The 27,914-nt window shown below is 40.1% G+C and overlaps 4 protein-coding genes across 4 annotated transcripts in view; 2 read left to right on the forward strand and 2 right to left on the reverse strand.

The window, feature by feature from the left end:
• evla (Enah/Vasp-like a) overlaps window positions 1-7,069 on the forward strand; it is a 27,273-nt gene extending 20,204 nt beyond the window's left edge. Inside the window, exons 5-13 of the mRNA XM_023393805.2 lie at window positions 357-1,279; window positions 3,258-3,511; window positions 3,683-3,798; window positions 4,046-4,073; window positions 4,458-4,500; window positions 4,649-4,709; window positions 4,963-5,020; window positions 5,125-5,182; window positions 5,425-7,069. Of these exons, the coding sequence (XP_023249573.2) occupies window positions 357-1,279; window positions 3,258-3,511; window positions 3,683-3,798; window positions 4,046-4,073; window positions 4,458-4,500; window positions 4,649-4,709; window positions 4,963-5,020; window positions 5,125-5,182; window positions 5,425-5,462 (1,579 nt within the window). The 3' untranslated portion in view covers window positions 5,463-7,069. The remainder of the gene's footprint in view (window positions 1-356; window positions 1,280-3,257; window positions 3,512-3,682; window positions 3,799-4,045; window positions 4,074-4,457; window positions 4,501-4,648; window positions 4,710-4,962; window positions 5,021-5,124; window positions 5,183-5,424) is intronic.
• A 37-nt stretch (window positions 7,070-7,106) lies between these two features.
• degs2 (delta(4)-desaturase, sphingolipid 2) lies at window positions 7,107-13,199 on the reverse strand. Its single transcript, XM_023393807.2, has 3 exons — window positions 13,059-13,199; window positions 9,482-10,224; window positions 7,107-8,694 (listed from the first exon to the last, which is right to left on the reverse strand). The coding sequence occupies exons 1-3, from the start codon at window positions 13,138-13,140 to the stop codon at window positions 8,551-8,553; spliced, it is 969 nt and encodes a 322-aa protein (XP_023249575.1). The 5' UTR covers window positions 13,141-13,199; the 3' UTR covers window positions 7,107-8,550.
• Window positions 13,200-14,415: 1,216 nt separating this feature from the next.
• yy1a (YY1 transcription factor a) lies at window positions 14,416-18,330 on the forward strand. The gene is made up of 5 exons (XM_023393746.2): window positions 14,416-15,032; window positions 16,232-16,382; window positions 16,764-16,824; window positions 16,996-17,154; window positions 17,473-18,330. The coding sequence occupies exons 1-5, from the start codon at window positions 14,534-14,536 to the stop codon at window positions 17,653-17,655; spliced, it is 1,053 nt and encodes a 350-aa protein (XP_023249514.1). The 5' UTR covers window positions 14,416-14,533; the 3' UTR covers window positions 17,656-18,330.
• Window positions 18,331-18,761: 431 nt separating this feature from the next.
• tpp1 (tripeptidyl peptidase I) lies at window positions 18,762-25,199 on the reverse strand. Its single transcript, XM_023393744.2, has 13 exons — window positions 25,117-25,199; window positions 24,599-24,673; window positions 23,954-24,093; window positions 23,640-23,790; window positions 23,119-23,240; window positions 22,821-22,990; window positions 22,498-22,696; window positions 22,127-22,315; window positions 21,615-21,687; window positions 21,297-21,417; window positions 21,049-21,210; window positions 20,826-20,951; window positions 18,762-20,390 (listed from the first exon to the last, which is right to left on the reverse strand). Exons 1-13 carry the CDS (start codon window positions 25,125-25,127, stop codon window positions 20,253-20,255), a joined length of 1,677 nt encoding a protein of 558 aa, XP_023249512.1. The 5' UTR covers window positions 25,128-25,199; the 3' UTR covers window positions 18,762-20,252.
• Between the last annotated feature and the right edge of the window lie 2,715 nt (window positions 25,200-27,914).

The raw sequence follows: 27,914 nt of genomic DNA on the forward strand, positions 1-27,914 counted from the left end.
CCCACCCCCCACCCCCCTGTCCCCGCAACATGCTCTACTGCCATCTCTTTCTTCCAGCTACTGTTGGGGGGAAATGCCATATGCTTTCTGATCATGGCTCAGTCATGTTGCATTCTGCTGCTTGTTCTTTTTATGATATTTTGATTCTTTCTTATTTGCTATTGGCTTTCCGTTTTTGGATTGCTCCTGATTTTCTCATCTTTACTTGCTTGGTTGCTCAGTTGGTTGCTTTTCATTCTTCTCACGTTTTTCTCTTTCTGTTTTCCTTTGTTTGTTGCCCTCCTTCGTCCTCCTCCTCGTCTGCATCTCCTCTTCCTCTCTCTCCTCTCTCTGTCTTTTCTCTCTCTGCCCGTCACAGTCGTTTCCACTCTCCAATATAAAGTCTCCACCCCTCCCATCCACCCAGACACTCCTCCTGAGTACAGACAGTACAGAGCTAGCACACTGCCACCCTCCTACGTCCGCGTGGCCTCCTCCTCTCCTCCCTCCTCCGCCTCCTCCTCTCCCTCTCAGGAGAAAGAGGCAGGGGCAGCTAGGGACAAGGCCCAGCTCTCCTCCCAGCTCTCCACCTCGCTCGCCTCAGCCTTTTCCCCAGTCCAGGCAGGAGTGACCACCCAGGGCCGACAGGTCCGTCAGATCCCCTTGTCTCCTCCCACAGCAGCCCGCCACCTACACCTTCAACAACAACAGCAGCATCAAGACATCATGCTCCCCCCTAAACACGGCACCTGGTCCGCCTCTCATATGCAGCAAATGTACGCTCAGTTGCCCCCCTCCTCCTCCCCTCCAGTCATGATGGCCATGCCTGTGAAGCAGGGTTTGCCCCCACAGCCCATCCTCCCAATGGCCCACCCCCTCCCACCTCTGAGCACTAGGATGAAGCCCCCACCTCTTGACCCGAGCGCCATGACCATTCCTCACCAGTACCCCCAGCATCAGCCCCACCCTCACTCCAACGGCCAGCCAGACGACTCCTACTCTCCTCATTCTCAGCACCTGCCACTCACCCCTCAGCTCTGTGAGGCCGTCCCCCTGCCTCCTCTGATAGGTCACATAGCCCCAGGCCCCGCCCCCAGCCACCAGCCCCATTACCCATCCACCTTCCACCCTCAGCACCATCAGCAACAACAGCAGCAGGTGTACCACCAACAGGCCCAGCCCCTCACCACCACTTCCTCTTCCTCCTCCTCACCCCCCTCTTACACTGCAATGTCTGACGGGGGCTCGCCCAAGAAGACCCCCTCCCCCATCCCCCAGCAGGGCCCCATGGTGAACAGCAGTAAGTATTAGGAGGAGAGAGGAGGAGGTAGTCTCTCAGCAGAGGGATGTTAAATGTACATAGTGTGTGTTTGTGTGCGTGTGTGTGTGTGTGTGTGTGTGTGTGTAAGGTGGGTCATGTGCATTCACTCTAAGGAATGTACCATACCCATATTGGTACAGCAGAAGAAGAAAAAGGCACATATGTCATATGCACATCTCTTCCCAGGAGTGTAAGGGTTTGCACATACTCTGCTTGATCTGCCCCACTCTGTTGCACCTATAGGGTGAGACAACGGTTTTATGGCATGATGTTATTCCCAGTATAGTCACTCCAAACAACTTCAGTCTAATGGAAGGTCTAATCCAGGCCAGAATAACGTGGTTGTGCACAAGCTGTAAATCAAACAAGAAACTCTTTCAGCAGTGAAGAACTCGTTCACCTTTTTATACAAAGTTCTCAAATTTTTGCACAATGCAGCAGGACAGGAGGCTTGTCACTTGGCATAGTAGAAAAACACAGTTTACTAATAAGAACAATGGCCCAGTTCTGATGAGGCATCCCAGTAAGCTCGGGCTACACGATTTTAGAAAAAACTGACTGATGACTGACTGACTGATTGCAATATTTTTTTCTGTGATATACTGTATATTGCAATATGAATAAAATACAGGAGTTAAAATGCCCCTTTCTAGAGCCTAAATAATTCCATACAATGGAATGCAACAAACTCTGTGTCCAAGAACTCTTAAATCAGAGTGGATTATGTTGTATCCGATATATAAAATGAGAACCGTGCAAGTTTTCCATTTGTATCAAGCAGCAAAAAAGTTGTTGCATGACATGTTTGAGTTAATTTGCTTTACTTGACATTGCACACCCTGTACAATGACAGGACTGTGAAACTGAAGCAGCTAAATGGAATTCAGACATTGTTCAAATCTTGTTTACACCTGTGATTTTTCTACTGTGACATGTCAAAATGTCTTCCCATCTTAAACATACGAGCAATGCAGCCAAGGAATTTTTATGACCAAGTGGTTAAATATTCTTGCTGTCAAGTCAGTCAGCTGAAGTTATTCCAACTCAACAGGTGTTAAGTTTGTGAAAACACCAGACTGAAGACGAAACGCTGTTGAAACAAGCAGGGAGCGATGAAGGCTGCAGTGCAGCGCTGAGGGAGAGAGAGAACTAGAGAAGATGCAGAAGATAGCAAGACTGGTAGACTAGAGCCAGGAATGAAAAGCAAAGAATTTTCAAATAACTATTAAATACGATGATTTACGTCTATGCTAACTTTTCCAAAATACTCAAGTCCTCCAAGATGAGTAATTATGTAAAATATGTTCATTTGAAATGGGTGTAAACAAGCTCAAATTAAATCTTATCTTAATCTGAAGGCACATTTAAAGTTTTCCGATACAGCCTTAGTTTTCCTTTTCCTAGACATAGTGAAAAGGATCATATGCATGCTGCAGCAGTGTCGCTTTAAACTGTCTCAGATATTTCCCACATGCACTTACTGAACTACAGTTTCAGTAGTTTTGAAAACTGCAACTAAATTACCATGAGATGATAAGATAGCTTCAACAAAAATATGAATACTTGTACAGAAAAATTAATAAATGCCACTATGATGGATTACCCAACTCAAATGAGTTTTAAGTCTTATTTTAAACAAAATGAAACCAGTGGCTGCCAGTAAAGTATGAAATCTGAAAACTGTAACACCTGAGCAGTTTCCCAACTTGACACTTTACCAAACAGCCAATGTCTTTCTCCCAGCGAATCCCTCTGATGTGCAAATCATTTCCAGTTGCTTCATTAGTGCTGCCCAGTGGCCAGCTGCCTTGCACTTAGCAGTTGTTAGGTGTTTGTTACACAGTGAGAGTGGGCAGCATATCATTCCTGAGATGGTGCTCAGTCAATCTTCCAAATGGGGGCAAAGATCAACAAACTGATACGGCCATTAACTGATCTCTAATTCTGCCCCTCCCAGGCCCCCCTGTCTCTGCAGGTCACCCATCTATGCTTTCTGTGGCACCTCCTCCAGCTGCAGCTCCACCACCCATGGCTGGTCCTCCAGCCCCACCACCACCACCAGGTCCACCACCCCCAATGGCAGTGCCCCCACCCATGCCCCCTCCACTGCCCACTGGTGGAGGGCCTCCTGGGGGACCGCCTGGGATCCAGCACCAACCCTCAGGACTGGCTGCGGCGTTGGCCGGAGCCAAACTACGTAAAGTACATAGGGTGAGCCTCCCTGGTTGAACCTCAGGAGGTGTAGATCAAGTCCTTCTGGTTTTATCAGTTTATCAGTATTTAATCACTGAAGCCACGTTGTATTTGTTGCACAACGAGTCCTCTCAGTCTAAAGAGCCACGGAGCCATGAGCTCATACTCATTTTATAATGTGTTCCTCAGGATGAGAGCAGTCCGCCCGGGTCTGGTGGCAAAAGTGACTCCAACCGGTCTAGTGGTGGCAGTGGTGGTGGAGGGGAGGGGCTGATGCAGGAGATGAATGCCTTACTAGCTCGCAGGTTAACAGCTAAACAAACACACACACACACACACCCTATTCTATCAGCCACTCTATCATATATTATACCGACATTTTAATCTTGTCTTACTGGTTCTGTTTGCCTTGCAGTAAATGTTTATCTTAAAAGGGAAATAAGTTCTTGTGCTAATATTTTATCCTGGTCACAATCTTTCCATACTAGTTACTGAATTATTTTTATATTTGTCTTACTGTATGCTCACATTCTCATTTCCACCCTCTCACAGACGGAAAGCCTCAGAGAAACCTGATGAAGTAAGTTTTTGCCTCAAAACAATAGTTGGACAGTTAATTAATTTAACTTATTGTGGAGAGCTGGATGAGAAGAACAACCACTCTCATGTCTGTCTGTAAAATATGAAGCTGGAGACAGGAGACGGTTAGCTTAGCTTGTGGGGGGAAACGGCTAGCTAGCTAACGACAAGTTGTGGCTTTACGTGGGGGGGGGGTTTGGTGATGCGTTTATATTTATATGTGTATGTATATGTATAGACATCAGAGTGGTGTCAACGTTCTCACCCAACTCTTGGCAAGAAAGCAAATCTGTGTATTTCCATGCCATTTGAAATTTAACCTGGAAACTTACAGCAAAGCAGGTTGACAGTCGTGTGATCATCCCTTTTTTTCTCTTTCCTGCAGGATGACTCCAGTGGTCGGGGGCCCGGTCAGCAGAACTCGACAGGTAAAGACCACTCTTCTACCCACATCATTGTATAACGCACCTAATGCATTATGAAACCGCATGCCTTAAGAGATCTCCTGCTCTGCTTTATAGCCCACTGTTGCAGAGTTATTTCATTTTAGGTCATTTATTCTTTCCCCCTCTCTAGATGCTGTGAAGAAGCCATGGGAGCGATCCAACTCTGCAGAAAAGTCCTCACTGGTGTCCAGGTCTGCAGATAAGAGGAGGAGGAATGTGACCTGAATATGAAACACAGATGTGAAACCTCTGGCAGTAACAATGGGGATTTCAGAAGACATTTCAGAATAAATCTTATCTTTTGCACTACAAACACTAGGAAATGTTACAGAAATTAAATATTGATATAAGAAGAAGAGTCAGAACTTTGGTTTAACAACAGTGCCCCACCCTTAAATTATGCAGTCTTGTACTCTACCAAATGACATCCTCTTTGTGTTGCAGAGTGAGACCCATCGGCAGCACTAGTGAATCAGACACAGAGTTTGACAGGATGAAACAGGTTGGTACAGTTCTCCACTGTGTTTTAACATGTTTACGGGTTTTAATGATTTTACACACCCTGTGATGCTGAAAAGAAACTCACAAGCAGATCTTGTCCTGCAGGAAATTTTGGATGAAGTTGTACGTGAGTTGCATAAGGTGAAGGACGAAATCATTAATGGTAAGCAGTGCAGTTTTTATACAGTTCATTGCAGTAGCCTGTGGCACACAGCATGTTTAATCTTTCATCTTTTCCACACACTAGTTTTTACAGCTCAAAATCTTTCTATACTCATTCTAACACTAAAAAGCTAGCTGAGACCTTTAATATGAACAAATTAAACACCTGGTCCAGCATGAGTGCAAAGCCCTTTTGCTGCAGAAAGCCTCTGTCTCTTTACATGCTGCGTTCTGTTCTTGCAGCCATCAGACAAGAAATCGGCAGAATCAGTACATCCTAATCTCATCTGAGCAACAGTAGGAGGAGAGCGAGAGGAGGAGCTGGAGGAGGATGGACATACAGATGCAGATGCACAGACACGAGGACCAAGGAATGTTCTCTCAATGTTTCTGTGATGATGCGAGTTGCAGAGATGTTGTGCCAACATTTGAGTCTGCTGGACAGCGAAAATGGAAGTTAAAAAAAAAAAAAAAAACAGAGATGAGAGAGAAGGGATTCATGAGAAAGAAAGGCAGAAGAAATGGATGGATAAAGAATAATTGAAGGACTGCTGAACTAAACAGAGGATGAAAGATGAACTGGAAGATGAATTGAGGGATGGACGAACATTCGTGCTGAGTTTGGTGTTGTGGTCCTCTCTGTGCACCTATAGACTCAGTCAGCCCAGTGTTGCAACTCTTTGTTCTCTGTTCAGTCCAAGTCATAAGAAGAAAATATTTTTGTTTTCTAAGTTTTTACTGTTTTATTATTTAAAAACTGTGGTGATAATGATGATGCTGTTGATGACAATGAGTATTTTATTGATATTATAGAAGGAGAAAGGAATCTTGCACACCATTTATGTCAGCCTTTTATATTTTCTATTATTATTTCTTGTTTAGTTTATCCCTAACTATTTGACAATAACAAGCACAATATGGGCAAAATGGTGCTGCAGACTCACGTGCCCTCAACTGGCATATTTAAAAAAAGGGGAAAAAAACAAAAAAACAGGCTTTTTATGACCTTGTTCATACTGGTGTTGTGTGTCTAACCTTTTCTCTCCAGAGATGATGGAAAACATGTTAATGTTTGAACTACAATTAGCCACTTAAATTACCTCTTTCCTCCACATACAAAGCATAATGCATTACAAATGAGCAAAAAGATTTTTTGGCATATACTCAAATAACACACTCTTGCTCTACAACTCCAGTGTGACCGAGGTACACATTTCTGTCTACCTGTTCAGATGTGTGAGATCATTGAAACTTGGGGATCATTCACAAAACAGGCCGATAACTGTAAATGTGCCACCTGGTTTTACCTAGATATAAAACAATGTAGTACTATCTCTAGTCATCCTATGCTTTGTGAACCTAACAAGTATGCATGAAACCCCCATCTCTATGAATTAGTTTTTCATTTGGTTTGAAAAAAAATAAAATAAAATTGAAAAAAATAAAAACGGTGGTACATTTATTATAGTGGTTTGTTTCCATGAAGATTCCCCTGTCTATATACGAGATGTTGAACTTGATAATGGTAGCAATGTGGGAAAAAAATAAAGGGGGTTGTCTGGCAATATGCAAAATATACCTAGATAAGAATGTGCAGAAAGTGAAGGGTAGGCCTATGTGATGGTAGATAAATGTGTCTTTGCAGGAAGGGTTTGGTTGAATATCGGATGTTGCATTCTATCCACTCTGTCCGCTCTCAACTACGTTCTGATTTAAAAGCTGGAAGTAAATTGATTCAAACAAAAAACAACAGACGTGTCAACCATCTACGCAAAATCCTGCTGTGTGTGTGGGTGTGGGTGTGGGTGTGAGAAGGTTTAAATCGTTTTCACCTGCAGAGCATATAGTACATGTTTTAATAAAAAAGGGTCACATCTTGTTACTGAAAGACAGACGGGAAATGACAAATCAACCACAAGCTCGTATTGTTTATAAAGATCTTTTACTATCTTTTAAATAGAAACAACAGAGATCATGGTTATCAATCATAACATAAAAATTAAGTTGTATTTACAGTGGGTGGACAAAATAACAAACAACTTACAATACAGTAGCCCTATAGTAAATACTAAATCAGTGAAGCACGTTATGTTTTTATTCATAGGTCAGAAGTGTTGATTTGCTGTAGTTTATATTGTTAAGACACTTTCAGTGAGTGAAGGTCAGGGTCTACTTGTGACCACAATTTTTTTTGCTAATGGTGTTTTCTTGTGTTTGGACTTTGTAATTTAAGAGGGGTTTTTTCCCTCTCATCTCATTACATATAATTTTGTATTTTGTGCTGGATGCATCATCAATTCAGACAGCATGAAAAAAGTTTGGTACTCGGCTCAACAAGTCTCACTTGTTGGCTTGTCAGGAGTTGCTGCCTCAGTTAATGGTGGCAATCTCTAAACTCAAGAAGATACTGACCAAATACAGAAAAACTGCATGATCAAAGCGTGAAAGTGGAATACAAGAAGAACCTCAGCAACACAGACTATGTTATATTTCATGAACATTACAAACTACAGCCTGAAAAAATACCACCAGGTCTTTTCAGCAGCCCTGACACGTTTAAACCTCATCAAACTTAAATTTTCTAAAAACGACTTTTTTTTTGCCTTGTACGTTGTTTCTGTTATTTTTATCCATTCCCTGTAGATATAATCAAACTGTTAACAGCAGGGTGGAGCTGCGAACAAGCAGAATGGGGCAGCGCTGAAGAAAAGGCTCTTCTTACTGAAAGGTAAGTTTCAATGCTCATTTTCCACTTCAGCACTGTTCTGTGCGGTGGATGTTAAATTGTATTGGGTAATCCGAGAGACATTGTGTTTCTTGATTTTCACCTTTGGAAATTCTTAAGGAGACCTGATGTAATGCTCATAGGCAGGAGCGCAATCAAGCAGAGGTAACGACAGCTCTGTAATACCTCATGAGAATGCATGTGACCCTAAGAAATGAGGATGTTTATATTGAATACTTTTATACTATTATCATCACTTGGTGTCTTCTTGTCTTCTGGGTCCAAGACAATGTCATTGTCATCACTGTCATGACTGCGGGCCATTTGTTTATAGCAGGAATAGAAACATGAATAAATAATGGGGTAAGGAACCCATCTAGCTGTACATGCTGACAACCTGAATTTGCATTTCCATAAACTGTATGTATGCAGGTGATAATGTGCACATTAATTTTACAAATAGTTATTCAAGGACAGGACTAATTTAAGATGAAAATGTCCAACGTGTTAGAAAGTGCACATACAGTGACAACTGCACTATACGGAAAAACGTTTAAACTGGAGAATATTTAATTGAGGTCCATAGATTTTTAACAACTTAAATTCACATTCCTGTTTCATGGGAAGTATAATCAGTCACAGATCTATTCCTGCTTGCTTAGCTTGTACTCCCGTTTGATTCTGGCGTAGGGGCCGATGCTGTCATCGAACACAAAGTCCCATAATACCCGGGTCCAGGACGTGTGTTGAGGCAGGGAGTCATAATACTCTGCTGCGATTTGCTTGACCTGTCAACAACAACCAAATACAAAAACAATTTATTACTGAGAATGAGAGCTTATAAAAGAATAAGTATGCAAATCAGAAATACATAGATATATCTAAATTGCAGATGTAAAGTGCCAGAAGCACCTCTGTACAGACAGAGGTCTAATCCAACATGACACGTTCATTTCACTAGGGTAATCAGATACAAACACAAAGGCTGATAGAAGCAGACATTTCACTGCTTTGTTGAACAAGAGCAAGACAACACATTGCATGACATCTACTCACAAATCCAATTTCTTTTGGTCAAAATAGCAGTAACCAGAGTGTCATTTAAAAAATAAAATATAACGTTTTATAGTTCAGAAGCAGATTTTTCAAACCACAGAGGGAAACATTCCCTCTGTTAACAGCAAAAATGGTTCATAAACTAAAGAATTTCCAAACAAATTGGATTAGTTTCATTAGTCATTGCCAGTTATAAGACAGGTGTCTCACTTTGAATCTATTCATGCTCTCGTGGTGTTAGGGAGGCAGCAGTTAATCAGTTACAAGTCTTTCATCTGATAAATATTTGCAGTTGATAGAAAAAAATGTGACGTGTGGCATTTGCTAATACCATTTTGTTTAGATTCTGAAAGACAAGAAAGGTCTTTCTTATCTGCCGACACCTGGAGGAGATGCAAGTGTTGTAACTGTCCTCATTCTCTACCACTGCACTAATAATAGTGTCACAAAAAACAACTCCAGTCCAGAGATTACCTGTTGGAAATGTAGTTATGGTTTCCCACAGTAACACAGTCTCACCTGAGGTAGTTTACTGCCAGGTATGCTGGGGAAGTCATGGTGCTCCATGTGATACCCGACATTGAAGGTGATCCGGTTAAGTGGTCCATAGTAAGAATATGTCTCGTGTCCCTTCAGGAACATGTAATGCTCAGCTATGAAATGTCCAGAGATAGGATGCAGTCCCATACACAGGATAGATCCTGCAATGAGGTAGACAATGGGCTTCAGCCCCCATAGATAGTAGATAATTAAATCTACTGTGAGCTGAACTACTGCGTTCTGGATCTCCAGCTGACACACTGGTTTAGGATTAACCACCAAAGGGCGCAGGGCATAGAAAAGCGGCTGGAGGAAGAGCCACAGGACTTTCCTGGCAGGGGTGCAGAAGAACCATCCCTCAAAGTCTGTAGGGATGTCAACATCCAGCTGGTCACCTCCCAGATACCGATGGTGGTCGATGTGGTACTTCTTGAAAGAGGCGGAGTAGGGCAGCCCGATGGGCAGGTTGGCCCACATGGCAAACCAGCGGTTCCACTTTGCCAGCTTGTTGCCAAAGGCCACGTTGTGAGAGATGTCGTGGATAGCCAGAGTCAGGGAGTGGTTGATGCAGCCTCCGAAGGCGTAAGCCCAAAAGAAGATCCACTTCCAGGAGAGGTCATGGACCAGGTAACACGCCAGAAGCTGGGTTAACACCATGCCTGATACCACCCACTTCAGCTGGGGGTCTGGACCCATCAGAGACTTGATTTCTGGATATTTGGCTGAGGAGAGAGCCAGGTAGAAAGAGGAATAAAAAGGGACATGGTCAGATATGAGAAGATTGTGGAAAAGGAGTCGGAGAAAGGGTTAAAGGTTCAGAAAAAAACAAAAAGGTAGAGTTGAAAACCAGAAAACAGTAAAAGGAAGCAAATGAAAAAAGAAAGTAGTGAATGGAAATGGTAGATAAGGACAGAAAAGGGTAACGGATTCATTTCATTTTTTAAATAATGATGATGTAAAGAAAGTTAAATATCTGTAATGAATCCAGCAGAGAAGGTTGTTTACCGGGAATAATTCACTGTCATTTTATCAAATATTGATCTTATACATATCAATGTGTCATGCTGTGATCCGATACTGTGTATCCCAAAGAACACAGTCAAGCGTGTTGTAAGGTACCAGCACCTCTCCTGGGAAGAGCCTGCTGACAAAAGTCATCTTTAATTGGCAGAGGTGTTGTTTTGCTGAGGGACATGAAACTCAAGGAGATACAAAGGAGTGGTTCAAAAACATTCAATGCTACATGAAGAACTAGGTTGGGTTTGTATGACCTTTAAACCATTATCTACTAATTAAGACATACAAGCTGTGATTTGTTAAACTGACCACACCTTGTAGCTAACTTTACATCCATCCAAAATTCAGGATGCATGCTGCAGGAGCATACCCCATCATGCACCAGAGGAAAGATAGCCATCCACCATCAGGTGATAGTACATGCAAATATAAGCTTGCCTCTTTACTTTCAGCTGACTTGTGTAACACCCGTATGCAAACTGGGCTTACATAAAGGTTGCCTGGAGCCTGGATTCAGTGATGATGATGTAGCTTTCCCCTGTACCGACTACACCCTCTTTATTCAGTTAAAGTTTAGCCAAGAAAACTTACTGCTGCTTCCCCAAGGTGACTGATTTTAAAACAATAATTTATCAATATGTTGTTCCAATCTTATCTTAAGTACATGTTCTTTTTTTTTTAATCTGCAGTATTATTTGAACTCGCCTACAATGTGTTTTGTAGCCATGTGTATAGGCAATATGTTTCTCAGGTGCTGGTGTTGTAGCCCACCCACAGGGCATAAAGTTAAATCAATAACCAGACATTATAAAAGAAGTTGTTTAAACTGCTTAAAGCTACAGCAACATGCTTCAGCTTCACTGTGTCACAGAGATAACAAGTCATTTCATTTACTGTAGCTATAAGGTTTCAGCCTCAAGTTCCAGCTAAAAATTATCTGCGATTCAGCAGCACGTTATGAGTCAAAGTGACAAATCATGCATTGTTCAAAAATACAGTTCTCTAGAGCTGCTAAAAACAATCGATCACCATGCAGTGTCACAGTTATCACTCATTTCTGTGACCTCAGAAGAGACAGCATGTGCCAATTTCCTTTTAAGATGAAGAATGGTATAAAGTTTAACATGAGAGTTGAGTGTACTTCACCTACAGACTGACTCCTCAACCAACAAGCCATTCAGTTCATAAAACCACTTTCAAATCAAAATAACCCACAAAATGAGAAAGGAAGTGAGGTACAGTGACCTCTGACATTCACATCCCTCTGTCTATCCCCTCAGGGCAGGACAGAGGATAATTAAAACAAAACGCTTTAATAATTTAAAGCTTGTGGCGTCAAACAACCCATCACCGTCTGGATGCTTCTTTCACACCAGAGCAATCATGCGACTGTTGGACAAAGCCAGGATCAAATATACATCGACAGGTTTAGAGCGTTTTAAGCTAAAGTGTTTGTTAATTGAATTACATGATCAGGTATATAATCAAAGAGGTTGGTGATACAGATTTCATACCCTTGAAAAAACAGGAAAACATGAAGGATCATAGGCTGAATACACTATCTATATAGTCACTTGCATGAATATACTAATGATGGGAGATGTGGTTTAAGGTGGTATAGTGAATGAGGATTATTCTTTCATGGATCCTCCCAGATCACCTAACAAAGCCTCTCTTCACACTTCACGCATAGCATTGTATCTGTGTTTGTCAGGAGCTGGGACTGTGTCTTGTTACCTAGCAAGCCCAGAGGCATTGTCAACTGCACCTGCTATCAATGCAGGTCAGAGAAAAAGATGACAGAGAGGTACCTAGGTTTACACAAAAAGAAAAGGTTAATGTCTTCTGTGACTTTCTTGGAGCACAACTAAATAATTTTCAGGTTAAGATCAAGACTGAGACTGAAATATGGAATTACTTTCATAGCTATCTGAGTATCTACACCATGGCTTTTGCTCTGACATTGGGAGGGAGGTCTCCCTGGAATGACAAAGTCTGTCACCTGCCTTTGCTGCTGGTAGCTACACTCCCTCTTCTAAGAACAAGTGACTTCTGCTGACAAAATGAAAATAATGTAGATAATGTAGCCACAAAGTCTTGAGTCAACTGTGACAGGGAGCAACACACATGCTTGAAAAATGTGTCTTGAATTTAATGGAATTTATACTTAACTTTTCTCTTTGACATCCATGTGCACTGAATTACAAATTAAATCACATCGTTCATTTCTTGACCTTAAAAATCAGCAATTTTAAAATAATATTTCTACTTGTATTAAATATACAGTGTAACTTCCATTTATATGTAAGAGAATTACACCACAATCTGTTAACTTAAGGGGGGTTTGAGTTTCTACACTTGCCCTGCATCCATTGTTGACATGGTTTGTTAAGCAACAGCTAGTAAACAGGTTTAACCGGCTACCATTTATAGTCAGAAAAAAACGCACGCTTTAACTTATTCCACAAACTAACCAGACTTATTACTCAGCAAATTTCTCAGTGTTGACACAGCTGTTTTGTTTTCTATAATTTCTTACCCAGTATTTCTTTTCTTCTTGAAGTGTGCGGCTGGTCATTGTAGACCCATTCAAAGTCGCCTCTTCCACCTGTCTTCCCCATGGCTTTCTTCTGTGTGTATCAGGCGACTGGCCAAGTGGCGTTATGTATGTGTGTCATCAAAGCTTCACGGTATCGGGGCACACCCACTCACACTGGGTTGCAGGGTGAAGGTAAATGTTAAAACGGCCTGCCATAAGTCCCACCCCCAAGCAGAGGGCGGGACAAAGTCGGCTGTGCACCTGTCCAGTGTATGTTCTCCAACATGCGAACTATTGCATCTTGACATTATTTCACGAGAAACTACTGCAATGATCCCATAATATGTTTATATTTACAGGACTGCGAATTCTAGCTGATATTGTAAAAAGAATATTTTAAAAATCTAAAGAACAATCCAAACAACTTTCTCTACAATTTGTTTATTGACAAGACCAGCTTCTTGTAAGGTTGCTTATCAGCATTCTATAATAATGTATTTTCACTGTATGTTAAACATATGTGTTGCCATCAGTGGTATTATTATAAATGAAACCATAGCAGAACGGTAATATTATAATTCCATTCTTGAGAACCACAAATACAGTGAAGTTCCTGCCATCACTACCATATAGTAGCAGCATCCAAATTTAAAAGTTGGTTTATTATTCACAAATGTTTGGTGTCTACACAGTAAGCTTAGGCAAGTGTAGTGTGTGAGTGTAGTAATTTGTATTCTTAAATCTAGCAGTTAGTATTGATATATACATATACATCTGTCTGGATCATCAATTATTTTTTCATTTTTCAAGCTAATTGTGAAGCACTTTGTAACTGCTGTTTTTTTTTACAGTGCTATATTAATAAAGTTTAATATTATTACTATTATTATTATTATTATTATAAAAATGCCAAGCAATTAATTATTCAATTTTCCGGGCTTTTTTTCACCATTTATTGACATGTTATAGACCAAACGATTGATTAATCAAATTAAAAAAAATAAAATAAATAAAAATAGGCGTCTTATTTAGTAATAAAAACTCATAATAAACAACTTTCATTTCCAATGACATAGTCATGAATCTAATAAAGAAGCTGGAATGTTGGTGAAAGACTCAGATACAGTAGTTGGTCCATATTTAGATTATCTTGTTGTCAGACATTATTTTGAAGTATTAGTACATATTATGAATTATATGACCATAAGAACATTTTCTTTTCCCCATGAATAATTAATAACAAATACATTTACAATCATTTCACTTCTGATGTAGGTAATGTTTGAAATCCATAATTTAGCAGGACTTTTTGGTCTAAATCACGCGAGACTTCATAACTAGAGCATTGTGGCGACGAGAGTACACTAGGGTAGAGTTGTTGTCGGAGAGGGAGGAGGAAGGCTCAGAGTAGACAGAAGGGAGAGCTAGAGTGGGAATTAATAGCACATTAAGTAGGAGGAAATACAAAATTTAGCATGGCATCGGGGGACACCCTGTACATAGAAACGGATGGGTCAGAAATGCCAGCCGAAATAGTGGAACTGCACGAAATCGAAGTAGAGACAATCGAGACAACAGTTGTTGGAGACGACGGTGAACACCAGCCTATGATCGCTTTACAGCCTCTTGACACGGATGATCCGAACTCGATTCACCCGCACCAGGAGGTGATATTGGTGCAAACAAGAGAAGAGGTGGTGGGCGAGGATGACTCTGAACTGCACACAGATGACGGTTTCGAGGACCAAATCCTCATCCCAGTGCCCGCCGTGGAGGAGGACTATATCGAACAGACTCTGGTTACTGTCGCTGGGAAAAGCTCATCGACAGGCCGGATGAAGAAGGCTGGAAGCGGAAAGAAAGCCGGCAAAAAGAGCTACCTGAGCGGGGGAGAGATGGGCCGAAAATGGGAACAGAAGCAGGTCCAGATAAAGACTTTGGAGGGGGAGTTTTCAGTCACTATGTGGGCATCGGGTAAGTTCACTTGAATTCCTGCAAGCTGGCCCTTCGCTTTGTTCTCAGCGTGTGTGCCTTGTGACGGGGCCGAGTTGAGGCCTTGTCCTCCGATAAAGTGGGAAGTATTTCCCAACTTTGAGCCACATAAACCCCATTTGAAATGTTTTTGTTTTTATGGGAAGCCATGTTTTATGTGTCGATGGGCGCCGCCATATTTCCCCGGTCTAGAAAGTATGGCGGCCCGAAAAAATGGCGTTTATTTGGCCGACGAAGATGGCGGCGAGAGTGGGAGCGAGTGCAGCTGGCTCCGCTAGGCCGCTGTGGCGCAGTTCAGTTCAACTGTAACAGTGGAAGTGGTGCCTTCAGGAACCCCTCATACTTTACATTTCTCAGGCTTTAAACGCACCGCATGAAATATGGTTTAATAAGTTTAATTAACGCAAGCGAACTGCTTTAAAAGTTGTAGTTCCACTCATTGCTAGTGCTATGTATCAGTCATAGGTTTAATTAGACGTGGTATACTCGAAGTGCTTTTTTACCCTGGCTTTATAAAACATTGTATAATTTTAAAATGTGACAAGTTCATTAAAGAAAGTAATATCAACTTCTATATATTATTTCCATTGTCATTGTCCGTTTGGGATATTTGTAACTTATATTTGTGGATATTTTAGAACCGGGCATGTTTGTAAACATGGCAGCATGATTCTTCATGCATCATTTCAGCCTCATGAACAAAATAAAAGTTAATAATTTACTGGGAGACAAAATATTGAACACTTAACCCTTTTCTCACTCGGTATTTAAAATTTATGAAATATACTGTATTTGCCCCATTATTCATGTTGCAAAGCATCATGACACATTTGCTGGATGTGGAAAGAACGTGTTTTGAAAACAGACTTTAAAAAATATGTTTTACGTAGCTAATGCAGCCAGTGTACTGCAGGTTTATAGGGAAACTGTTTACAGTGTTTGACTGATATTGCCTGGTTACTATTGAGGACTATTCAACTTTGAGATGGAGTAATCTTATTACATCATAAAACTGACCTATCTATCAAAAAAGGTTTTCTGTCTTTTTTTTTAATTAGTAGTATGTTAGTAACTGCATAGGGTGAAAGGAACTACTGGTTGACATGTGATAAAGCTTTAGCTCTAAATGCCTTTAATAAGTTCTTTCCCCATTATGGTACTGATCTGTCCCTTTCATTCAGATGACAAGAAGGACATAGACCACGAGGAGCAAATCACAGGAGAAAACTCACCTCCAGATTATTCAGAGTACATGACAGGGAAGAAGCTTCCTCCAGGAGGAATCCCAGGCATCGACCTATCAGACCCCAAACAGCTGGCAGAGTTTGCACGGTAAGTGATAATATTATTATGTTCACCCAAGCGAAATGATAGCAAACCATGATTAAAAAAAATTGTGTTCATACAGTCTGCTTCACTTAAAGCCAGTAATGACAGCATTATTAAAAACTGTGGTGTAAAAGTAATGCATTTCATATGGTTAAAACAGCACATGCTGCAACATTGCTAATTCAGCTGTCTTCATGTGAAATGCAGTATTGAACATAACATGAAATCAAATGACTGTGTGGCTTGGACTATTTCACGTACAGGTTTTTACTAAGTGATTTTTTTATAGTAAAAAAATCTATGTTTGTTTGATTCAGGAATGTGGAACGTGGTCAGTTGTGTTAGCTGTCTTCAGGGATGTGACTGGTTATATTTCTTTTGCAGAATGAAGCCAAGAAAAGTAAAAGAAGACGATGCACCCAGGACGATAGCCTGTCCACACAAAGTGAGTGCAGTGTTGTTTTTATCACTCCAGAATATACAGTACTGTTAGAGATAAAGGTAGATGAAGACAGCATTTCATCCCTTTACACTGACATGATTCAGTTGTTAAAACAACACTGTCAAGTGAACATGTCCCGAGGGAATCGCTTCATCTTGTTTCTCTCCCTCTCAGGGATGTACCAAGATGTTCAGGGACAACTCTGCAATGAGGAAACACTTGCATACCCACGGGCCTCGTGTGCACGTCTGTGCAGAGTGTGGCAAAGCCTTCGTGGAGAGTTCAAAACTGAAGAGGCACCAACTCGTACACACAGGAGAGAAACCTTTCCAGGTGAGTTTCTTCACTTTTTGCGTGTCAGTTCATTCTTTCTTAAGTTACATACATACATATATATAAAGATATGTGTGTGTATATAAGTGCAGCTATGCAATCCCTGCTTTTGCCATCTCAAATACCATCTTAAGCTATATATATGGTGTATATGTAGGTATATATATATATATATATATAGAGAGAGAGAGAGAGAGAGCAGTTATGCAGACTTTGCTATTGCCATCTCAAATAGCTGCCACTGAAAAATGATAGCAGTTCATCTGTGAGCAAAGCTGAGACACATAGCGGTATTAACTCACTCTCTCTCATCTTCAGTGCACATTTGAGGGCTGTGGCAAGCGGTTCTCTCTGGACTTTAACCTGCGCACACATGTGCGTATTCACACTGGAGACCGCCCATATGTGTGCCCCTTTGATGGCTGCAACAAAAAATTTGCCCAGTCAACCAACCTGAAGTCTCACATCCTCACACATGCCAAAGCCAAAAACAACCAGTGAATCATCCCTGAAACAGGCTAACAGCGACGACGTGAGCATACACCGGAGGATCTGACCTGTATCTCTGCTCCTTGACAGACAAACTAATATCCCGTGGCCTGCTTTGTTGTGAGATAAGAAGTCCCCTTTGTATCGTCTCTAGATAAAGATTTAAACAGAGAAATTACCTTTTCTCAAACTTTTTTGATATACATCTGGAGGGTTTGAACAATGAACTCGTGAGAACCCCACCTCCCTCAGGCCTCCTACCCAACTTTAGCGCTACCTGGATGGAACAATTTATGGTTTCTTCTTGTGAAGATGTTAATTCATGGATCTGCACCTAAAAACTTATTTATACCTTGACACAGCCAGTTAAAAAGTTTTTGCAATGTAAGTCAAATTTGCATCAATCCTCAGCAATGAAACCTTTTCAATTTTGTACTTCTCCCCAAGTGTGCATATTGTACACTCTTTGACATAAGCTCTGTGGTAATGTATGTAGTAAGATTGTCCCTTTAGCTCTTCTTGAAGAGGTTTCAGTTTGTTTTCCCCTTCATGTGAGTGTGTTTCATGGGCGGATAGGGTGGTCTTTGCATATTTTCATTTTGTACAACACAATATCAGAATCGTGTAGATAATAGCCATGTAATTTTCAATAGTGATCACTGATTAAAAATGTTTTTTCCCCTTGCACTACCACAAAAACTGTCATTTGTCCTGTCATAATCACATAATATTATTCAGCTATTTAGAGACAAATCCTGGAGCTCCTCCAAAGACGGTAAATGATAAAGCAACTCAAGTAACTACCAGATCCTGTGTTATTGTTACTGGGATGTGAGGTCATTTTCCTTTTCAGAAGTGCTTTATATTTATACCCAGTAAGAATGTAACATTTTAAAGAAACATGAGCCCATGGAGTCTGTTCTTGTCATTAACTGCATTAAATAACTTCAGAAAGACCATGTAAATACGGTTTCAAAGGTAGACATCTTGAAGCTCAGGGTCATATTTGCAGTTAAATGTTGACAGCATGTGTCGCCAGTATTTGAGGTTGCTTCAAGCAGTTTGGTGAAATACTTTTCATTTCCTCTTTTGGTTAAAATGGAAAATGAACAAGGAAGTAAAACAAATCCTGGTTGTTTAATTTTTCAGCATACTGCATGTTCATAAATGATCATTTTATCACATTTTAAAACTTGAATTTAGCAGCTTCAAAGTAACATCTTACAGCTGGAATACAGTTTGTCAATGAAATTGAACACATTGTCAACTCATCCTTTCTGCTTGACATAGTACACCACAGATAAAACAATAGAAACTGGAGGGAACATGAGTTTGCATTGTAAATTAAAGGTTTCTTTTTAAGGCCATCTGATTAAAGAGATATTTTGTACAACATATTCGTCAGGCATTTGGTACAAAATCTGCAGCATCAAGATCAGTTTTCACAAACATGGCTCAGGATAATCCTGAGCAATCAAAAGGACATTTCCAAGTAAAAGTCCAGCTTTAATAAATTCACAAATAACACAGCACAGGCAGTTTTTCTCACATTAAACACATCTGATTTGAAGATTAACATGGCTAAAAGATTTAAAGGAAAAAAAAAAAAAAGTGCAACAATGGTGGTGGGTAGAACTGCTGAATCATTTTAACCCACATATTACAGTGCAATTTGGTTAGTTCATAGCCGTAAAGCAAACAGCAACAAACCAAAGTTTTTAAAAAAGAAATCTTATGAACCATTAAGTATGATCCCATTCGATTGCAAATAGTGTGACATTTTTAGAATTGCATGCAATCTATTTGTTATGAAATGAAATGAAATGAAATGATGACATTTGTATCTAGCTCATCCCTGAATAGTAGTATGGAAAAACAGACATTATTACCCATTATGGCCATTTCAATCTTAACTACAAACCAAATGCGCTATGCTAAATATGCTAAATTCCCTTGATCTGGTGAAATCGTTGTATCCAGTACATAGATTTTTGAATGACATCTAATATATAACACTGTCTTAATATAAAAAATATATTTAAATAGGCCTAAGTATCTAAAAAAAGGAGATTGGTGTGTGTTTCAGCATTATTTTATGTTGATTTATTTAGGTTTTATGCATAGCATCTAGTATCCAGTAAGTCCCCATCGCTGTGTAATTAGTGGCATGAATTTGAAGCATAAGATTTGTGTAAACATCCAGCTGCTTGCAAGTGATTCACAGAGAAATCTGGGTCAGTTAAAATGCACTCAACAGCAAAAACAGGCAACCGCAGTGTAGCGTTAAAAATTCCAAACTACAACCATCCATGACCTAAAAAAATTCGAGAGGTTTTGAGCCTTTTGAAGAAAATTAAATGTGCCGATAAAGTTGTAGTATATCCTTAAAAATGATAGAAGTAGCGATGGTAACAGATAAAAACCTTCCTGCGGATTGGAATAATGCAGCGTTTCAACCTCAAATGAACATGAGAGAAAAACAAAGAGGCATAAATCTGAAGTGTAGGCATAGTTTCCCTCCATTACACCATCCAGTCTTTGGCATCAGGCACCTGGTCTAGAGTTTGGATGTGTGTATAGTACCTGCTCTCGTGAACTGCAGGTGTTCACTAAGCTAACAGGGCAGTCAGTAGTTCAGGGTAGTTTGGTGTCCCCCAGCCTGTAACAGGGTCCCATGATGGTGCAGCACAGAAACCTTTCCCCTGAACCTGCTCGTCCAGACAGCCCAGGTGACAGCCTTCAGTCACCTGGAGACAAGAATGCATAGCATTTAGAGGCCAGATCATGACCACGAAATGCACAGCAAAAGGGTATCCATCTTTTAACAAAATGCCTCACTGAATAAGGAAATTTGCTGCTGCCACTTGTTGCTGTAGTGTTACTGTCTCGTATTTTTCATAGAAAATGTGACACAATTCTCGAGAATTAGGGTCAGATTATTAAAATTTAAATGATTAAAGTTCTACAATTTAATTCCTTTGGTTTACATTACGTAATCTTCAATTGTACATAAACTTTGAAAACACAGGTGAAACTTCCAAGTGAAGAGAAAAATCTCAGCAAAGCAATAACTTGAATCTCAAAAATGTTGGAAACAGTATAAAATTGCTCATGTTAAAAACTTAAATTTAAGTGTTAACTGAAACAAAGATATTCTTTACTACAGTAACAACTTGACTCACATCAAATAGGGCTTGTCCCTTTAGCTTGTAAAGGCGAGGGTTGAGGAAGCCCAGGGCAGGCAGGCCCTTCAGCAGCCGATGATCATTGATTAGAGACAGCATGCCTCCGACCACAGGGGTTGACGCCTGAGGAGCGGGCAATCAACGGTTGAGAGATGTGATGCAGTATAATGAATGTACGTAATGTTGAACTTATGAGACTTATGAGTTTGGTATACTTTACCGAGGTCCCAGACACCCAGGGGACGGGCACTCTGTTGCTGACCACCCAGTAATTATCAGACAGGGCTGCCATGTCTGGGTAAGCCCTGCCACTGACGTTGTAGTATGACTTAGGAGGAAGGGTTGCTGCTACAGTCTTCAGATACCCCTCCACTGCACTGACCTGTGGGAGCACAAATAAACAAGATAAATGACACCATCTGCGATAACTGAGCATTGAAAAAGCTCATGATCTAATATTATTGTTACCTGGTAGTCAGGCATCTTGAAGATGTTGCTGAAGCCTCCTCCACTGATGTAATCTGTGACTTCATACGTGACCTTATATGGGTTCTTGAATGAGGTTCCTCCGACTGTAGTAACATATGGGCTGAGAACAAGACAATGTTAGATGTTTGGTGCTTTTCTTAAACATTTTCAGGCTAAATTATTTGTTCAGTTTTTCATTTTCTAAAATTTTGTATGTAACATCCATCTGTCCCTGTAAATTCTGATATCACCAATATGATAACACATGCAGAGGTCCTTTGCCACAGAAGTGAAGAAAAAGGTTTGTAGATGTTTTACCTTGAGGCTGGGAAACTGGGCCTGAAGGAGTTTTGTTCTTTACCCAAATGTTTACAACCAGCACCACTGTCACCTGAACATGAAACAAAATCAGAGACATTAAAAAGTGATGCAACAGGTTATCATGTAGAATGTCTTACTGACAACTGGTAGTTTGAGTACTGTTGTAAGTTATGGAAAAAGGAAACATGTAAACAAGTCTTTCCAAAGCCATCATGCCATTATGGGTGTTTTATTGTAAATCAGTGGTGGTGTATTGTATATGTATTGCAACGATTAAAAACTAAAGCAGAAACAAGTGAGAGGTCACAGGAGTGACAAATGTCACACAAAAATGTGATTGTTACTCTGAAGTGACAATCACATTTTCAAAGCAAACAGTCCTTGATCTGTAGACAAACGAAGGCTTTGTTAGCGCACTGACAGTCATGTTTTGATGGAGTGACATGAATTGGGTGTTGAATGTGAATGTTCTTGAATGTCTCTGTGTGTTACGAGTGCACATTACTGACCCGAAGCAAAGAGCAAAGAGATTCCCCTGACGCCGGCCTTCATGAACTCTGTGTTGATGCGCATCATGTAGGCAGCAGAAAGGCTGTCTTCATCATCGCCATAGCTGATCGTGTGAACCCAAGGCAGGTCAGACATGTTGCTGAGCAGAAGCATCCACTGGAGGAAAGGCTCCTGGGACTCATGGCGGCCTGAGGGAAAATGAGGAAATGTGAGTGTGTGTGTTTTTTAGGGCTGAAATGTGACAATAAGCCATAACTACACTTATGTATAGCAAATGTTTTTCTTTACCCTGATATCTTCACTTACAGCTTCATGCCATTACATACGCAAATACACAGACGCAGCTAAGGACTCTTTCTCTCCTACAAACCTGGGTTGGTGAAGACCCAAGTGGAGATGTTTGCCCCTGTGCTCATGATGTACTCTATATCGAGACTGGCCTCAATACCGGCCTTTCCTCCTCCCTGGGTGCCTACAACTCGATCCACCTGAGACAGATGCTGGAAGCTCCCGCCAAACATGTTCATGAACTCAGCCAGGTCTGCCGGGTGATAGTACTGCTCCAAGAACTAACAGTGAAAACAGATTAAAGAAAAACAGACTAAAGTGAGGAAGTACACCAAGTTATTGTGAGTGTGAAGTGTCTGAACTAATGTTTTACAACACTTAATAACGATTAAGAGAGGGTCACACCTGAGCTACAGCCTGGCTGTTGTTCTGAGCTGTTCCCACATCAGCTGCTGTCAGGTTATAGCGGGTCCTCAAGATGGCAGGAGTCACTCCCAGGTGCACTCCTTCCTTCGACTGCTTCAGCTCTTTACTGAGGTCTTGCCCTTTGGGAGGGAGGCGGTGAAGTCCTCCAACTGTGTGTAAAAACAAAAAGAGGAAAAATCAGTATTCATCCAGTGATGTTAGCCTTTAATATCCTCATATAAATATACAGATTATAGATGACAGATAAACATTTTACAGCAAAAGAAATTACGCTCACCAAAGTCAAGGTGCTGGTGAACATCATCATGAACAGAGTACGGAGCTGAAGACCTCACTTGAGATTGTCCGTCTCTGATGTAACGGTGAAACCTGCTTCCTGGGAGCAGAGTCTCTGCAACCCTTAACACACAATCCAAACAAAGACAATCACAGCCTTAATGTCTTAACTCATTGGCTTCTATGCAAAACTGATGTAACTCCAAGTAAGTTAAATTTACCCCTGCTGTCTAAGTTAAATAGTGTTAACAGTGATTGTGGTTTTGGGTAAGGTGTTGTTTTTTTTTAGATTCCAGCAAGCTTAGCCTAAATTCATGAATTGCAGAAGTTATTTTGATTTCAACCGAATAACCACAGAAAGAGGAACTACCTCACAAGACAAGAGCAAAGGTTTCGCATGATTTAAACAAAGAGGGAGCTGAAGCAGAAAAAAGCACCCATTGTGTCGTAACTGTGTCAAGAGCAAGTGAAACTTACTGTTAAGTAAGCAGAAAAAAAATGTTGCCAAACAAGATTGCTTACTCTGCAGTCATGGTGCACTGTAAAAAATCCTCAGTGCAAACAGTCAGGCAGTTTGTAATCCCATGACTCTGCAGCCAGTGACGCACCACCTTGTGGGTCAGTTCAGATGGACGCACCAGGGAGGCTACTTCCTCCAGGGTTAGGTGTTTACCTGTGGAGGACAAAACAGGCCTCCGTCACTCTGTTCGTAGTGGAGAAAAAAGGCAAGGTGATGAGCACCTCAGCTTAACAAGTGTTTGCCAATTTTTCTTTTGTTTTTTTTTTTTTTTTAGGGTTGCTTAAGGTCAGCCAGCAGTAACCGGATCATGCCCTACCATACTGTGCTGAGTCAGGGTCTGACACCAGTCTGAGTTTTTCCTCCAGCAGATAAACATTCTGCTGTTTCAGGGCAAAGGTCAGCTCCAGCTCCTCTGTAGGATCAACCCGACCAACATGAGTCCAGTCTTCTGGTATCCTGAAGAAAGAAGGAAAAACCTTTCATGACCTTTCACCAAGAGAGGTGTCATGTTACCAAACACTGTTTGAACCATCCTTTGTCTGTATAGCTTCTGATTATTAGCTGCTGACCAACCTGTAGAATTTAAATTGGATCATGACTTTGTTGTGATTCTACAGTTAACTTAACCTTTATGCAAACTTTTCAAACATTTTGACAAAACTTTAGTTAACTTATTTGTGAAAATTTGTGTCACTCTGTACTGCAGTTCAGGAGATCTTAACAAGTTTTCAAAAACTCCAAAACAACCACAAATTTTCTAGGATTACAAATCCTAGACATAAAAACTGAGCAGACCTCCTTGAGTTGACTTCAAGGATTTCTCCTCTCATATAGATCTATACTGCATCTTTGACTTGTCGGGGCTTGTCTGTATCTATAAAAAGTTAGTAAGGCTTGGCTAAAGATATGAGAAGGGGTTTTAAACAAAGACATGTGGAGATGTGTATATATGTTTGCTCACAAGACATCTTGGTCATATTCCAGATATCCACTCCAGACCAACGAGCTGAACAACAAAGGAAAGGAGAAGATCGGTCTGTTGGGAAGAAAAACAAAACAAGAGACAAAAGTTACATATGCAAGGATTCATATACACATGAATATAGCCAGAAATATTCAAAACACATCTTCATTTCAGTGTGTTATATCAGGGTTATGAGTAAAGTCTCAATGTGACCTAGCAGGTCAAATTAAACGCATTTCTAAAAGCACACACATAGAGAGAAAACATGGTCTGTTTACTCTACACTTACAAAGACACGTTTTGTCAATGTCATTTACAGCAGCTTTAACCTGAAGACTTTAACCTGCTATGTTAGCAGCAGCTTTCTATCTAGGTCACCACAACCGGTGAAAATAAAAACATTACGCTACATTATTGGCGGTAACGTTAAAAGGGTTACCGTAATCGGACTACTTTGTTTCCTGGCTATGTTCAGACGAGACGATACAAGTTTATAGTTATTTAAAAGCACTCACAGCGCGTTCATCGTGTCCTCCGCTGTTACAGTAAACTTAGCTACTGTGTCCGGTGGGCAGGCGCTTGTAGACGCAGCGATCACGTGACATGTTCTCACGTGACGAGTAACGCTAATTTTTGTATTTCAAAAGATCTCATTAACGAGATCTTAATATACGTGTATTTCACTTGTAACGCATTCAAACACATTTTTTCTGTCGTTAACGGTGCCTGACATTCTTGCCTTAATAGATACATACATGTGATATGACTGTTTATTCCTTAGTATACGATGATGTTTTATGCTGTTTTTATGTCTACTATGCTTTGACTTTTTGTGCCTTATGCCGTGATGTTTTATGCCTTACTATACAGTGACTTTTTATGCCTTACTATACTATGTCGTTTTTATGCCTTACTATACTATGCTGTTTTTATGACTTCTTATGCCTCACTATACTATGTCATTTTTCTGTCTTACCATACTATGACGATTTGATGACTTTTTATGCCTAACTTTACTATGTTGTTTTTATGTTTTATGTCTTCCCCTGTGTCTTTGCCCCTTTTTGTGTGAATGTGTGTACTTCTTAGTAGGGGCGTAGTGCAGCACTGGTTGCCTGGCTTACCTGTTTGTCATTATTCATCAAGCTCAGTATAAGAACCCCGGCTCTCCACTCATTCGTCGCCAGATTGTTCCGCTTTGTAAGTGGTAACACTCCACGCTACTTAAACTATCTAATGCTAATTCTGATCAATAACTTCTTGTTGTCTTGGATGACTCAACGCCGGTGCAATTTCCAGCCACGCCGCTCCCATTCCGACGACTCACCTGCTCCACGCCAGCCATTCACCTCCACGCTCCTACTGCTACAAGTCGATCCCTCGCCCCTCAACATTCCTCCAGAATACTCTCCTTCACTCACTGAACAGTTGCCATTAAATAACTTTTATTACCACGCCACTGGTTATTTCTGTGTCTGAATCTGCACTGAGGTCCATACTGCATTACTATACTATGGCGTATTTGACGTTTTTATGCTTTACTACAATATGACGTTTTTGACATTTTTATGCCTTACTATACTATGACGTTTTTGACGTTTGTATGCCTTATTATACTATGATGTTTTTATGCCTTACTATACTATGACAATGTATGCATTATTATACGATGACATTTTAAAAATATTTTTACGCCTTACAATACTATGACTTTTTTTGGCTTTTTATTCCTTACTATACTATGTTGTTTTTGTGCCTTACTATATTATGTTGTTTTTTTTACTTTTTATGCCTTACTATACTATGACGTTTTTTTTACTTTTCATGCCTTACTATACTATGTTGTTTTTTAAACTTTTTATGCCTTATTATACTATGACTTTTTGGGCCTTACTATACTATGTTGTTTTTATGCCTTACTATACTATGTCGTTTTTTTTACTTTTATGCCTTACTATACTATGATGTTTTTGTGACTTTTTATGCCTTACTATAAAATGTTGTTTTTTTTTTAGTTTTTATGCCTTAATATACTATGACGTTTTTTGACGTTTTTTATGCCTTTACTATACTATGTCGTTTTTATCACTTTTTATGCCCTGACTATATTATGTCGTTTTTGTGACTTTTTATGCCCTATTGAAAAGATGATTTCTTGATAGAAAGATTAAAAAGTGAACACAATCAGACCAACAAGTCAACCATTTAATGTGGCTGTTTTTATTCATGCATGATGGACAGATCTGGTACAAGGCACACCAAGGTGTCTCTCTCTGAGTAACAACAGTTTGACTGCTTGTTTGGTCTTTCACTCTCAAATGTGTGTGACAAGCTGGTGTTGATATGGAGATTGTCACGTCTGTGGGGCCTCTTAGCTGTTACTCTTCCTTCTTCAGAGCTCCTGAGATCATTCTCCATCCGTGGGGATCTCACCATATTTATAGCAAACATAAACAATCAATCTAACAAGGACCTCCACATGTGTCCTAAATATCTCCCAGTCCTTCAAATATATACAATCAAAGAAAAAAAATATTCTAAAGTCAAGGTTATATGCATGTAAAAAAGTTAATGACTTGCACTATTCTACTATACTACAACATTTTTGTAACATTTTATGACTTATTATGTCATTTTTATGACTTTCTATGCCTTAATATACTATGGCATTTTTATGCCTTGTTATACTATGACGTTTTTGTGACTTTTTATGCCTTACTATATATACTATGACGTTTTATTGCCTGGTTAAACTATGTTTTTATTCCTTGCTATACTGGGTCGTTTTATAATGTTTTATGCCTATGACGTTTTATTGCCTGGTTAAACTATGTTTTTATTCGTTGCTATACTGTGTCGTTTTATAATGTTTTATGCCTCACTATACTATGACGTTTTATTGCCTTACTATACTGTCGTTTTTATGCCTTACTATACTATGTTGTTTTTTTGACTTTTTATGCCTTACTATACTGGCGTTTCTGTGACTTTTTATGCCTTACCATACTATGTCGTTTTTATGCCTTACTATACTGTGTTGTTTTTTTGCCTTTTATGCCTTACTATACTATGACGTTTTATTGCCCTACTGTACTGAAATTTTTTTACTTTAATGCCTTACTGTACTATGTAATTTTAGTGACTTTTTATGCCTTACTATACTATGACCATTCTTACCATACTATACTATGACGTTTTTATGCCTTACTATATACTAGGACGTTTTTGTGACTTTTTATGCCTTAATATACTATAATGTTTTTATGCCTTACCATTATATGTCGTTTTTTTTACTTTTTATGCCTTACTATAC

Source organism: Seriola lalandi, unplaced genomic scaffold (genome assembly GCF_002814215.2).
Source record: "Seriola lalandi dorsalis isolate HSWRI2012SDOR001 ecotype SW California unplaced genomic scaffold, Sedor1 jcf7180002054942, whole genome shotgun sequence".
Taxonomy (NCBI): Eukaryota; Metazoa; Chordata; class Actinopteri; order Carangiformes; family Carangidae; genus Seriola; species Seriola lalandi.